This window comes from Alosa pseudoharengus, unplaced genomic scaffold, assembly GCF_046254945.1.
Source record: "Alosa pseudoharengus isolate Yale_2024_CS ecotype anadromous, Long Island Sound unplaced genomic scaffold, YU_APseudo_1.1 YU_APseudo_1.1_scf_1, whole genome shotgun sequence".
In the NCBI taxonomy this organism is placed as follows: domain Eukaryota; kingdom Metazoa; phylum Chordata; class Actinopteri; order Clupeiformes; family Clupeidae; genus Alosa; species Alosa pseudoharengus.
Genome location: NW_027468564.1, coordinates 22,912,146 through 22,926,331, shown reverse-complemented (window position 1 = coordinate 22,926,331; position 14,186 = coordinate 22,912,146). Strand labels below are relative to the sequence as shown.

Genomic DNA, 14,186 nt, shown 5'->3' with positions numbered 1-14,186 from the left:
TGCACGGTGTCAGCCAATAGAAATCCCTATGGTTTGATACTAGACGTACAGGCTGAGCAAATTAATTTGCCGCCGCTAGGGTGCGTCTAGATTTCTAGGCTAGGTCATTCAGGTATATTCATGGAACCGAGACCTTTGACTGACACACTATTCTGTTCTGTCAAATTCAGATCTCATACACTCTGTCTTGATTTAACATGATGAAGGCGCAAGCTGGATCTTTTGAAAAGATATGCTAAGGGGGCATTACAGTTTTTTTACGATTGCTTAAGCACAATTTTGAAAACCGGGCCCTTTTTTTCAAAACACTCCAGTGGGTACACACAGACCTCCCCCTACAGCCTCAGAGTATACGATTTACGACACTGCTCAATCGGTCAGTCTGTCATTTTCCTCTTCTCTGTTCCTCCGACAATGGTTTACTCGCTTTCTGCTTTTTTTCGCTGGCTCTGTCATGACGAATGTCTGAGAAACTCCATCGCTCATCGCTACCTTGTTCTAGCCGGTGCCTGGCGTGTGTGCAAATGCAGTAAAGCGATTCATTACACTCGTTATGGCCCAAAGTTGCAAGGGTGGTTTTCCGCTCACAGGGGCTAGGGGGAAGCGAGATGGCCACCATTCAACCCCAAAAAAGTCATACTCCATGCCTTTCCAATGACTCCGAAGCTGTTAAGTTAAGGTAAATTAAGCTAAGAAAACCTGCATAGTTCCCCTTAAATCTGATGACTATCTTTACTGTAGTAGCGTTTAAGTATTTCTATTTCTGTCTACTATTTGTGACTACTTGATGCGTTTGAAATGATGAGGAGTGGTTTGATCCAAGTCGGTCCCTTCAGACCATTTATTGTTGACAGGGTTTGTTTGTACAACATATTTGTAAAGAAAAATAAGTAAAATAAGCTATGTATGTCTTTCTATTAAAGTCCAGTCTTTTAGGCACATCAGCATGGTCAAAAAACTGTATGCCTTTCTCAGCCAGATGTTGTGGGCCTACAGCTCTAAAGGTCATCCCCCTGGGGCTCCAACTTCAGCAGCCTCTTCCAGGATCCTGTAGGTGGGACAGACAGACCTGTGCCCATACTCAATCATTCACTCAATCCATCAATCAACATGCACACATGCACACACACACTTACTCTGGCTAATAATAACAAAGAAAATATAAGAATTAACATAAAACTCAATTTGGCTCCTACATCTACTTTTAACTAACTAACTGGTTTACCGTGGGCAGCATCAGGATATGCTTGAAGCTATAGCGACGCTAGACAAATTTCAAATAATTACAAAATGTACTTTACTAGGCGAATGGCGGGCTCCTTTTAAAGCCTGGAGCAAGTGACTATAAACAACGTTGGCCTGCTTACATCACATACGACTTCCTACTCCTAGGGGAGTATAGTTAGCCGAACTGTATAAGTGGACTGTGCCTACAACTGTGTTCCTATAACTACTGTGTGTGAAAATGCCTATAAGAGTAGCTGGTGTTTTCAGGGACAGTGACTATTTTCTTTACCTAATTACATGACACTTGGCACGTACACTCAAAAAACTGGAGGAACCAAATTACTGACAGGTTGGTTATGAGGGAAATTACTGATGAGATAAACTTCTAGTTTTCACTTCTTTTTTCCACAATCATGGGCTAAGCAAGAGGAGACTTTAAGGTTTGTTTTAATTTAGCATGTCCTCTTTGATCCTAGGTTAAAGGTGACCATGAACCGTGGCATTTTGCTCTCTGAAGAAAATGGTACCGGAGAAAACTTGATAAAATGCCTTTGCAGTAAGTATGAAAACTGTCTGACTTATGACTTATTTTTGCCATTTATTAAACTAATTCCCGGCTTCCACCGTTGTGCCCTTGAGCAAGGCACTTAACCCCAACTTTATCCGGGGACAATGTAATCCCTTTGTAATATAGTTGACATATGTAAGTCACTTTGGTCAAAAGGTGTCTGCTAAATGTAATGTAATGTAATATTGTGTGTATGACTAGATGGAACCCTCTCTGATTGGTTAACTATATAGAGAACTACACTAGTAGACCCTCAGCATGGTGAATTTGGTACTATACAGCGGGGAAAATAAGTATTGAACGCGTCAATATTTTTTTCAGTAAGTATACTTCCAGTGAGGCTATTCGCATGAAATTTTCACCGGACATTAGTATTAATTTAGGTAATCCACACATATATAAAAATCCAAACATTAATGTCTAAAAGTAGAGTTATGAGTAAAAAAGTGGAATGGCACAGGGAAAAAGTATTGAACACGCTAAGAAAAAGCAGTACTCAAAGGCAAGAAATGGCAAGGAACAAACTGGAATCTATAAGTAGTTAGAGAAATTATCCCTCCTATCTGTGCAAATTGATATAAGCTGGGTTAGTACATACTGGTGGGCTATAAAAAGGTTTTTTGTTACCAAGGTGTCAAACAAGGAACATTTCATAATGGGTAAAAGCAAAGAGCTCTCCCAAGACCTTTGCAACCTTATTGTTGCAAAACATATCAATGGAACTGGTTACAGATGCACATCAAAACTTCCGAAGCATCCAACAAGCAGTATTGGAGCCATTATCTGCAAGTGGAAGGAACATCACTGCATCATCACTGGCCATGCACAGGATTTCCTTGCAAGATTTCTGACCAGGAAGTCAGAAGGATAGTCAAAAGAGTAGCCCAAGAGCCAAGGACCACTCGGAGAAAGCTCCAGAAAGACTTGATACAGTTGTTACAGAGAAAATCATAGGTAATGCACTCCACCGCCATGGCCTCTATGCACGCTCATCCCGCATGACTCTATTGCTGAAGAAAAACATGTCAAGGCTCGTTGAAAGTTTGCTACACAACATTTGGACAATCCTATGAAATACTGAGAGAATGTATTCTGGTCAGGCGAGAGCAAAATTGAACTTTTTGGATGTCATACTACACACCATATTTGGAGGAGAAATGGCACTGTGCATCACCCTAAAAATACCCTACCAACAGTGAGGTTTGGAGGTGGTGGCATCATGGTATGGGCTGTTTTTCATCTCATGGTACTAGCAGACTTCATACAGTTGAAGGAATGATGAATTGAGTCATTTTGGTCTGGGAGAATCTTGACCATCCACCAGGATGATGAGGATGAGACATGGCTAGACCTTCCAGCAGGACAATGATCCAAACCATTCAGCAAAGGAAACTCTCAATTGGTTTCAGAGAAAGGAAATCAAGGCCCTGACTTCAATCCAATTGAACAGTTTTGGAAGTTAACTAAAGATCGGGATTCACAAGAGGGACCCCTGGAATCTTCAATATTAAAGTACTATCTGTTGAAAAGAATGGACCAAAATCACACCAGAATACTGTAACTGGTTAGTTTTGTCATACAGGAAATGCCTTGAAGCTGTCATTACGAATAAAGGCTTTTCCACAAAGTATTTAAGAAATTTCAGCAGGTGTGTTCAATACTTTTTTCCTGTGTCATTCCACTTAATTACACATAACTCTACCTATGGACTTTAATGTTTGGATTTTTTTATATGGGTGGATTATATGAGTTAATACTAATGTCTGGTGAAAATTTCATGCATGTAGCCTCATTGGAAGTATACTTACTGAAAAAAATGTTGACGTGTTCAATACTTATTTTCCCCGCTGTATAAAGGAACAGGACAAGCAGGCCCACAGTAAATTCACTGTAGACATACATGGATTACATAATCATATCTTTATTTATAACATTGTCTTTTTGCAGAAGCTGCTGTCATAACAGAAAGAGGCACAAATACCATGGGCAAAAATGTGGCAGTGATATACCCTAAAGACAAAACATGTTGTATAACAGATATATTAGTCTAGTAAGTGGTACATACAGTGTTGATAAATGGTGCAAAGATCAAACCAGTGGCTTTCAATTACTATCTGGTGATAAAGAATATTTATGGCCATGATAATGCATTTGTATAGACCTTATTGGAATTCATTTTGGACATTTAGATATACTGTAGGAAGTAGGAAGGCTATAATTGAGTACAGAGAAACAGAGAATTGTTGGAAATATCACATAACATTTTGAGTCCAATTAACTAAGTAACTGGGATTCCCATACCAAGAAAAGAGAAAATAGAGAAAGTGAAACAAAGAGGATTGTTTTTTGTTCCATCACTGCATTGCTCCGACTACTGCTCCTCCAGTTGCCCCAACGGCCACAACTACTGGCCCTCCCATGGAAAAACCTAGCACGGCCCCTCCTATAGTCCATTCTGCATGTTTTATGTAATGTGTTGATTAAGTAATATTTCCATTATTTAACATAATTATTGGGGCAGCCGTGGCGTACTAGTTAGCGCTTCGGACGTGTAACCGGAGGATTGCCGGTTTGAACTCCGACCAGTGGGAACGGCTGAAGTACCCTTGAGCAAGGCACCCCTCACTGCTACCCGAGCACCGCTGTAGCAGGCATTAGTGTGTGCTTCACCTCACTGTGTGTTCACTGTGTGCTGAGTGTGTTTCACTGATTCACGGATTGGGATAAATGCAGACACCAAATTTCCTCCACAGGATCAAAAGAGTATATACATGTATACTTATACTTATATTTATGTTTATGTACTAATGTAGTGGATAAAGAGCTGGGCAGCTTCCCTTTGGATAAAATTGTCTGCTAAATTAAGGATGTTGTTGTGTTTTGTGTCCACTCTGGTGTCAGAAGGGGTTCCCGTGAAAAAGTTGAGATCGCTACTCCAGTATTGTGTGTGTGTGTGTGTGTGTGTGTGTGAGGGTGCTTAATGCGAGGGCCCCTTTTCAACAGGTTCCGGATCTGCAAGAGAGTTGACTTAGCTGAGAGACTTTCTCTCTGCGGATTGAAATCTATGAACTGGGGTTTAGAGATAGTAAAGGTAGACTAAATGAGAGGTTTTCTCCACTTGCGTCCGTAGACTCCTGGTTCCCTTGTATTTTCTCTTGTATAATTGTGACTTTGCTCATGAAGGGATTCCCAGCCTCATTTGTAGAAGTTGGTTTGTCTCTTCATGGTCCAGTTGCGTTATTTTGTCTGAAATGTCTAGCTGAGGTCAATTCTCATGTGTGTGTCAGTGCATTGTAAGTTTTTGCCCATTAACAGTGTCTTAGAAAGTAAGCCCTCTAACGGACAACTTACCCACCTGGAGTGTAGTCACCTTTATGAACTGAAGTCTCTGTTACAAAGTGTTAAAAGTTGTCATCAACACAGGGGAGGCAAAAAACACAAAATGAACTCTACACTGTCTTTTAACAAACCCCTAAAGGATAGGGGTTTGACTTTAGTAAGTACAAGAAAAACAAAAGAAAGAGAAATGTGTTACAGCCTCAACGGCTTGGTCCAAAGAAAGATGAAAAAGAAGAGAGAACAAAGGGGACATTCTCTTTTTATACCCCTTCAATAACAAAAAAAGCAATTTGTGCTTTAGACCATTTTATTGTGAATACAAAGTACTGGTTCAGGCACCGTTTTGGCACCGGCATCATTTCAAAAGTATTGATTTAGCACCGGAATCGAATAAAACCCAAACAATACCAAACCCTAATCCTAACTAATCATTAGTGCATATGTATGTAACAACTGTTAAATAATGGAACAATTACGTCATTGCATCATTTATTAAGCATTACAAATATTTATAAACATATTTTAGATATAGGCTTATTTACTATGAACCATTTAATGAATCAATTCACTAAGTAATTTGGATTCCCATACTAAGAAAAGAGAAAATATAGAAGGTGAAACAAAGGGGATTTCATAGAGTTTTTTGTTACATCGATCCGACTACTGCTCCTCCAGCTGCCCCAATGACCGCACCTACTGGTCCTCCCATGTAAAAACCTACCATAGCGCCTGTTAAAGACGATGTAATTACACCTACTTTTATGTATGCAAAAATATATCCATTATCTGATTCAGCTTTCCTTCTAGCTTGTTCTTGGTGTTTTTGTCTAAGCTGTGCTATAGCTTTATCTTTCTCAGACTGTGCTTTGTCCTTAAGCCGTTGCCTCAGCTCCTCCACTTCCCTCTTTCTCTTCTCTTCTGTCTCTTTCAGAATCTGTGCCTTCCTTTTTTCAACCTCTGCTTCAGCTTCCTCGAACATCTTAGTGGTGTAGCAGCCTCCTCCATTCAGTGTCACCATCTTATCAATCTTCTGCAGCAGCTCTGTGACCTGAGGGCGATTATCTAGGTCGGGATTCCTAAAGACATGATATCCCCCAAGGCACTGAGTGGCGAACTGTTTAAGTTCTTCACTCCCACTCAGGAACTCTTCAATGGTTGTTTTCATCAGTTTCTCTCCATGAGTGAACAGCACCATTGTGTACTTGACCGATTCTTCACCAAATATTTCTTTAATCAACTTTACTGTATTCTGCTCCTCTTCTGTGAATCTCCCCACTGGCGTAACAAACAGAAAAGCATGAGGACCTGGGGAAGACATACAGATTGTCTTTGCAATCTCCCTCAAGATTACTTCGTTTTTCTTCTTTGTGTCAAACAGGCCTGGAGTATCAACAACATACACATCTCTCCCATTCACTTCTGCTCTTTCCTTCTTACACTCATCTGTCACAGAGCCAGAGCTGACCTTTGATTCAAATGCTTCCCGCCCCAGGATGATGTTTCCTGAAGTGCTCTTTCCTACTCCAGTCTTCCCCAACATCACAATCCTCAAAGCTGCAGGCCTCTCTGTGGAGTTAAAGACAGACTACAGTTACATCTGAGCCACTGCTGATGTGAAACATATCCTGAAAGATCCTGGAAAACCCTTTTGTGTTGCAGCTGAGTAATGCTGGTGGGGTAATGGTGTTTAGGGTTGCCAACTTTCTCAATCCCAAATGAAGGACATTAGGCTTTTGGGTCATTTTGTTGGGTTGTTTTTACTCATATTGGGTCATTTCTGTAACCCAACTTGCTGGGTTGATAGGTTATGACTGCTGGGTTTATAGTTTAGGGCTGTGCCCCCTCCCCTCCCCACCTGACGTGGAGTACACTACCCAACACCAGTGTGACTTCAACACAGTTGCAGAGTTATTTGAAGGTCGAGAAAAAAAACATTGTCAGGCATATTCTTTCAACCGTCCAGTCCAGCAGCTGTCAACATGCAATGGAAATCAGGTGATTTTGGAAGGTATGTATCTGCTTTCATTTATTTATTTATTTTTATCCAGACGGATTTTAAAAGTCCACCCAGAGACATACCCTTCGTGATATCAAGGAATATTCTGCCTGCCAATTTCGTTAAGCCTCAAGCAGGTTAACAATTGTGTCATTCATTCCAGCTATTAGCTACTGTTAATGTCTACACAAAGACACAGTTCTGTATTCACTGGGTATGAACTGCTGAACAGAAACAAAACAAACTTTTACAACAAACTACAATTAGCATACCAGCAGATAGGTAACGTTAGCAGACTTGGTAACTTTAAGCTAATTATGCTTTGTGGCTAACGTTTGTCGTGTGTTAGCTAACACAGTCGAAGTAGTCTCTTCACAACACACGTAACTAACAGTAATAATCATGCCAAACAGGGTATGGGTAGCCTCATATTATAGCCATGTAACTTACTGGGTGGTTGTTGGTGGTAACATTAACTTGGATTCACTAACTGAATAATGTGTTAACATTAGCTAGCTAACATTAGCACTGCTGAACTTATGTTTGTCAGCCTAATGTTAGGCTAATGGTAATGTTAGTGTTATCCAGCTCATCTGGCATAAACGCACGTTTTGTATTACAGGTATTATGTTTAAAACAACTCCATAATATTAGGTGGTCATGGTTTCTGAGTGTGTTGCACTACTAATTTGTCTCCTGGTGGATTTTTTTATGTCTGTCAACATCATTCACTTGTAATGGTTCACGAAAGTCTTTTTATAAATTTCTGTAACAGTGATTAAAATGCACTCTTTTTTTCTTTGATTGACAGGGCTGACCCCCAAAACGGACTTTGGAATCTCCCTGCCTTCATGGAAGTATCACATGCATTTTAGACTAGGCTATTCAAAAATAAAGAAAACTATCAAATAAAAAACTAGACTGCATTTCCGGCGGGAACTACAAAAGTGTGCTTGCCCTGGTCCGGTCACCAACGTGAGCAGACAGTGGCATAGGTGTAGCAGCCAAATATGTTGCTATGGTTGAGGTGTCATGTCCCTTTATTGCACAGGGGTTCGCTGTGTATCTGTGGGGGTGCATCAGGTATATAGGTAGGAAGCCTATTGTTGTGGTTAGGTGTTGACCCCGGAAGGGCAAAAGGTTTTTGACCGTTCTACCGTGAAGGTGCGTTTGCCATGCTGTTTTTAACCTACGTTGTGGAATAAATGGATACTCTTTCAAGCAAGGACAACGCTTGCGCTCTTCTTAAACGGTAACAATAACTTAACGCGTCAAACAGGTCATTCCAGGGCCTAACATCTCAGTAGATCCGCAGTAGGCCGATCTTCTACAACAATAGGCTTTAATGCCAAGGCATTAAAATGCTGCTTGTTTGTCAGGATACTTTTTCCCTGATTTAACGGAATAAGAAAACTTAAGCTAGCTCGCGAAGCGGTCATATAGGGATTGTCAAATGTTTTTTTTTTTTCCCATCATCTACTTCCTGAATTTTTGGTCAACGATACACGGGACACCGAAACAACGGGACACATGAAATTTGGTGGGTATGTAGCCCCACTAGACTTTTACGGAAAAAATTAGTTTGGTCCCCGGGACACACACCCGGCTCATATATAATTACAAATTCAGTAGGATTAAAGGGAAACCAAAATATTCATCATCATTTGGCTGCAATTCCAGTATTGGGTTACGTAGTAGTTTGTCCACCAGATGGCGCATCGTTGCAGCGAGGCGCAGACAGCTCTGGCAAACCGTAACTTTGTTGGAAGTTAATCTAAAGTGGGTTGGAAAGACAATAGACGTTTCCTACAAGGACAACACTGTAGTTTACCGCAGATAACGTCTAATAAGGGTAGGATGATTTTCACATGAATTGTAATTCCAATTTCTTCTTGAAGCCGAAATAAATCTGAGAATGTTTATCGGACATGCTTGGTTTTTACTGCAGGTAGCTACGCTAATCTTATACAAGCAATAGCCTGGGACCTAGGGCTGGGCGATATGGACCAAAAGTCATATCCTGATATATTTAGGTTGAATATCGATATAAGACATATATCCCGATATTTAGAGCTAAAATGAAATGTTCAGTCAAATATGAGTAGTTTTATTGAAAACTCACTACTCAAATAACAATAAAATGTAAACATAAAACTGGAGTGCCTTTTTTGAAATCAAAGCTCCGTAAGGTGCACATTTAAATAAAAAAAATATCTTAAATAAAAATAGCTTATAAAATAAAATAGGCCAATCTTTTTCTGAAATAAATATATTTATATGAGAAGGTAGCATGCAGTTTCACAGCAGTGCAGAGAGGGGAGCAGTGCAGAGAGCTCCGGTCAGCGGCATGCGTTGAGCAAGGATCACGGCGCAAATTTGAACTATATCGATATATGCGATATGGTCTAATTCCATATCGCATTTTAAAATATATCGATATATCTTTTATATCGATATATCGCCCAGCCCTAATACCGACATGGAAGTCTTTGGCCAGTTACCTCTACGCCCTCCACATGTGTATTGGTACTGGCCAGGGGCGCGTTTCCCAAAATCATAGTTGCTAACCTGTTAGCAACATTGTTGGTTGCAATGCAATTTCCCATTGCCAACCAACTAAGTTGCTAACAGGTTAGCAACTATGGTTTTGGGAAACGCACCCCAGCTCGATAACTCTCTAAAAACTGACAAAGTGACAGACTAGCTGTCTGTGTATATCTTCTATTATCCATGCTACTGCATTTGCGTTATGTGGCCAAGAATTACGTTAGTATAGACAAAGGTATTTTATTTTGCCATATGCGCTTGTTATATGAAACACTGGAGAGGTGTTTTTGGTTCTCTATTGCATATTAATGATGTCATGTTTCACATTATTTGTCATTGCAACAGGTAGTACTAATTCTGTGTCGTCCAGTCTGAATTTAAGTCCACTTATCAAACTATTGAGTCTTTGAAAATTATGACACACACATTTACCTTTGACATCAAGAGTTGTTTTCCCACTTGGTTGTGATGATGTGGGTCTGTCTCTCCTCTCCCCCTGACACCAGTACTGGCCCTTATGAGACTCAGCAGCTCCTCTGATGGTGAATGTGTTTCCCTCAGACACTGGGACGCTGCTGGACCCCTTATACCACTTGTATGTCCAGCCACTGAGAGACTCTATCACACACTTCAGAGCGACCGTCTCTCCAATGAACACAGGACTCTGGGGCTCTACAGTCAGTGTAGCCAAAGGCAGCTCTGCAGAGGAGTAGATGGAGAGAACAAGGAGCAAAGGAGAATGAATATGAACTGTTCTCATTAGATTACGCAAGACCTTGGAAACAATATAGTAAACATGCCCATGTAATATTTTATTTATATATCAGTCTACAATTCAGACATGATACCGCGGCATGCCACTTCCATAAGTTATAAGTTAGAAAAAAAATTTTCAGTTGAAAAACAGACGCACCATCGTGTTGTGGACCAACTGTAGCGGTTTCACCCACTAGCCATGATGAAGGCATTACAGTAGTCAAGCCAAGAGATAACCATGGTCTGTACCAGTAGAAGCGGTCTGATTTTCCTCATATTGAATAGTGCGAGGCATAATGGTCAGAGAATGTTAGCCTGGCCATCAATCATGACACCTCATCACCTAAGTTTCTTGCAACATAGATAGATAGCAGAGGCGATTGCTCTAAGACTACAGATACAAGATAGTGTCATAGATGAATATATATACAGGAAATTGAGTACCAGAGTAACAATTTTGTTGAATTTTTGTTGATGTTGTGATGTATGGTTTGTTTGACTAAGAAGACCAGCAGTTTGGTCTTAGAGAGGTGGTGTTCCTTCTTCAAAGCAGATATGTCAGAGAGGCAATTTAAGTAGCTGCGTACCAACAACATTTCCACATACAATTTGAATATCATAATAACTGATATAGCTGACATTTATAAATGCCCATTCCAATCTATAGAATTGAAAGTATACTGTCCTATACTATATTTAAGTATTGTAAATTACCAGTTGCCATGCAAAATTTGTGTTCTCTCCTTTGATTTTCAGGCCTTGTGAAACAAAGCGCTTGTGAAATTACCCAACTAAAAGACCCCCTTAGGTTAGCATTGTTAAATGTAGACTTAAATGTACCTTTAGGCTGGCAGAATCTGTCATATATCAGGATGCCCAGAATAACCGGCACGATGGATAGAATAACTGTGCTTAAATAAGTGGATATAGAAACATAGAACACAAAAATAAAATATGCAATTATATTGTAATAAGCAATAATGCAATACATGAACACTACTAAGTCATTGCAATATAATGAGGCAACATATTTTAACATTGCATTTTTTAACATATCTTACCTATTTTACTCCATTGAAGTGAACTGACTTTTGCTGGGGACACCTTTGATGGTAGGGTTGGCAACTTTCTGATATGAAAATATGGAACCGGAGACGGGGGGGGGGGGGGGGGGGGTGCACACGTCAGTACAATATACAGTTAATAATGATGGTACATAATGCTAATAGACATTAGGGGGGGAGGGAGCACACGTCAGTACACCGGCTTATACGTCAGTTAGTAGTGAGGGGGGGGGGTATTTATAAAGGCTATATGTGTGTGTGTGTATTGCAAGATATTTATATAAAACCTTTTCAACATCTGACAGCAGACCAATGCAAAAACTTGAGATTTGTATTGAACATTGCTATACAGGCAATACTGTGTGTGAGAGAGTGAGAGAGAAATTTGAATTTGAAACGTGAGAAATATGAAATTTGTGCTTGGAAATCCATGGAAATATAAATTATGTTGAAAATATGTGTGAGCAGTGGACAAAGTAGTTCATGGTTTGTGGGGTACCCTCATACAACAAATGCGTAACATGCTTTGTAACCCCTCTGATTTCATCAGCTAATCGATTCAGATTAAAAAAAAATATTCCTACATTAATTAAAATAAATTGCACAGTTACACCATTTGTCAATGTTGTGTGTGCAGATATGCCTAAGCTATATGTGGGAGGGAGGCCTGTCACCAACAGCCTGCACACTTTAGATATCTTAGGAGCTATACAACCTCCACACTGACTGCATATTTTATTCAAGGAGGCTTGCAGAATTTGGTGCAAAGAAAGAAAACAATATCAATAAAACCTTTTATTTTTTCCCAGTGTGAATATACTGTATGCAGTGCAAAATACTGTATGCAGTCATAAACGCTCATTTAAATTTAAAAAGGCCAAAATTCAAACTGTATTTTGTCTATTAGCATTTTGTACCATCATTATTTATGTGTATGTGACAATATTCTTTCCTCAGCTTCCTGTAAAACCAATAATGTAGACTTGATCAAATGTGTATTTATGAAGACCACATATGGAGTAAATCACTCCCCATAGAAACACAGCTGTGCACTGGATATGGAGGTCAGTATACTGTATCTCTGATCTAAAATGTGAAAGAATTCACATTCAAACTCAGCTACAGTTTAAAGACTGTATAAAAAGCCTACTTGTCAAATGGGGAAAGACAGAAACACACAAACAAACATACATAGACATCAAATGGGCCTACATATGAATAAGACAACAGCTTGTACGATTACTTTTAAGAAATTATTGTATGTGAGTTTGAGAATCTCAGAAACTCAGATCTTCCGTGTTCCAGGTTGTAAAGTTGATGAGAATTTGAGAATATAAACTCTGTTTAAAAATAGGCATAATGTGCCTCTGGTGGGCTTAGAACTCAGTAAGTCAGGTGCATGGCAATGTGAAGGTTCTACGTGGATTTACCTCAAGAAAATACCACGAAGCTTCAGGCAAACACAAACAAGACAGATAATAAGAGAGACAACAAAATGCAGGCATGTTTGACACAAAGGGAAGTGCAGAAACTCTTGGCAGAGTAATATCCAGGGACTAGGGAAGTTTGATTTGTGGATGGTTTGATCTTTGGAACTTTGATGTTAAACAGAATAATGTTGTAGTGATTGATAAGCCTGTGTATACACGAGTGTGAGTTTGTGTGTCATTTATGTATTTCTGTGTTGGGAAATTAGGAGAGGCATGTGTGTCTGCATTTTAATTTTAGATTTGTTTCCCATACATTGACTTATTTGTGGCGGCCCACCACAATATCAACATTGACCACCACACAATGATTTTTTTATGTTGTACTAATTTATTTGGGATGAAATCCTTTCTTTTTATCTCTCTCTCTCTAATTATATTATGTGCAAGCATTGTTGGGTTGTCGAGGTTAGCACACTATAACGTTACAGCTACTTGTCAATATCGACTTGTTCATTTTCTATTCTATTCTATTCATTTTATTGACTCAGAAACACAGAATGTTTGCTCAACACTCCCTCCACCCCCTTCACTTACCACCACAAATACAATGAAATTCTGTGGGAAACCCTGGAGTTGTATTATCTGTGGAGCATGTGGCTTTATTCAGACAACACAGTGAAGACAGACTAAGAATGAGTGGGAGAAGGAGATGGGGTTTGGGATCAGGAAACTCACCCTCCATCAGAGCGTGCTGCTGACACAGCCATGTCTTTGTCCTTCTCCACGGTCCCACAGCTGTGAGCTGCAGACTCTGGTGTGAGTGTCTCACTGTGACCTTCAGGCTCCTCTCTCTCCTGAGGCACAGCCATCCTAACTGCAATGGTAGAGTCAATCTAGTCCTGAAGAGGAGGAAAATATAGATTGACATGTAGCTTTCACATATGCAGGGTTTCCTAGCAGCAGTGGGATATGGCTTTCTTCTTTCTATGAGGAGAAGCCTAGTAATGATGCTTAGTTTACTACTAAGCTTGGGGTAACATAGAAATGTCCATGCTTTCACAGAAATATATATATGATATATATCATACACATACACATGCACAGTACCCTCCAGAATTGTTGGCACCTTTGCTAAAGTTGACAGGTTTAAAAAATAATATCTTGGTGATTTCTATAATGTCCCAATGGAAACAATGAAGAAAATTGTTACATTGAAGGAAAGCTAATTTATTCTAATAAAGAAATAAATATTTCTACAA

General features: G+C 39.7%; 1 protein-coding gene across 2 annotated transcripts in view; it reads right to left on the bottom strand.

The window, feature by feature from the left end:
* Positions 1–5,423: 5,423 nt before the first annotated feature.
* LOC143123270 (GTPase IMAP family member 4-like) overlaps positions 5,424–14,186 on the bottom strand; it is a 213,648-nt gene continuing 204,885 nt past the window's right edge. The window contains exons 2-6 of one of the 2 annotated variants that reach the window (XM_076284555.1): positions 13,663–13,826; positions 11,495–11,562; positions 11,274–11,339; positions 10,110–10,376; positions 5,424–6,700 (exon numbers count right to left, since the gene is read on the bottom strand). In XM_076284555.1, the coding sequence (XP_076140670.1) occupies positions 5,781–6,700; positions 10,110–10,376; positions 11,274–11,339; positions 11,495–11,562; positions 13,663–13,796 (1,455 nt within the window). In that variant the 5' untranslated portion in view covers positions 13,797–13,826 and the 3' untranslated portion in view covers positions 5,424–5,780. The remainder of the gene's footprint in view (positions 6,701–10,109; positions 10,377–11,273; positions 11,340–11,494; positions 11,563–13,662; positions 13,827–14,186) is intronic. The other variant, XM_076284546.1, reaches the window with a different exon arrangement.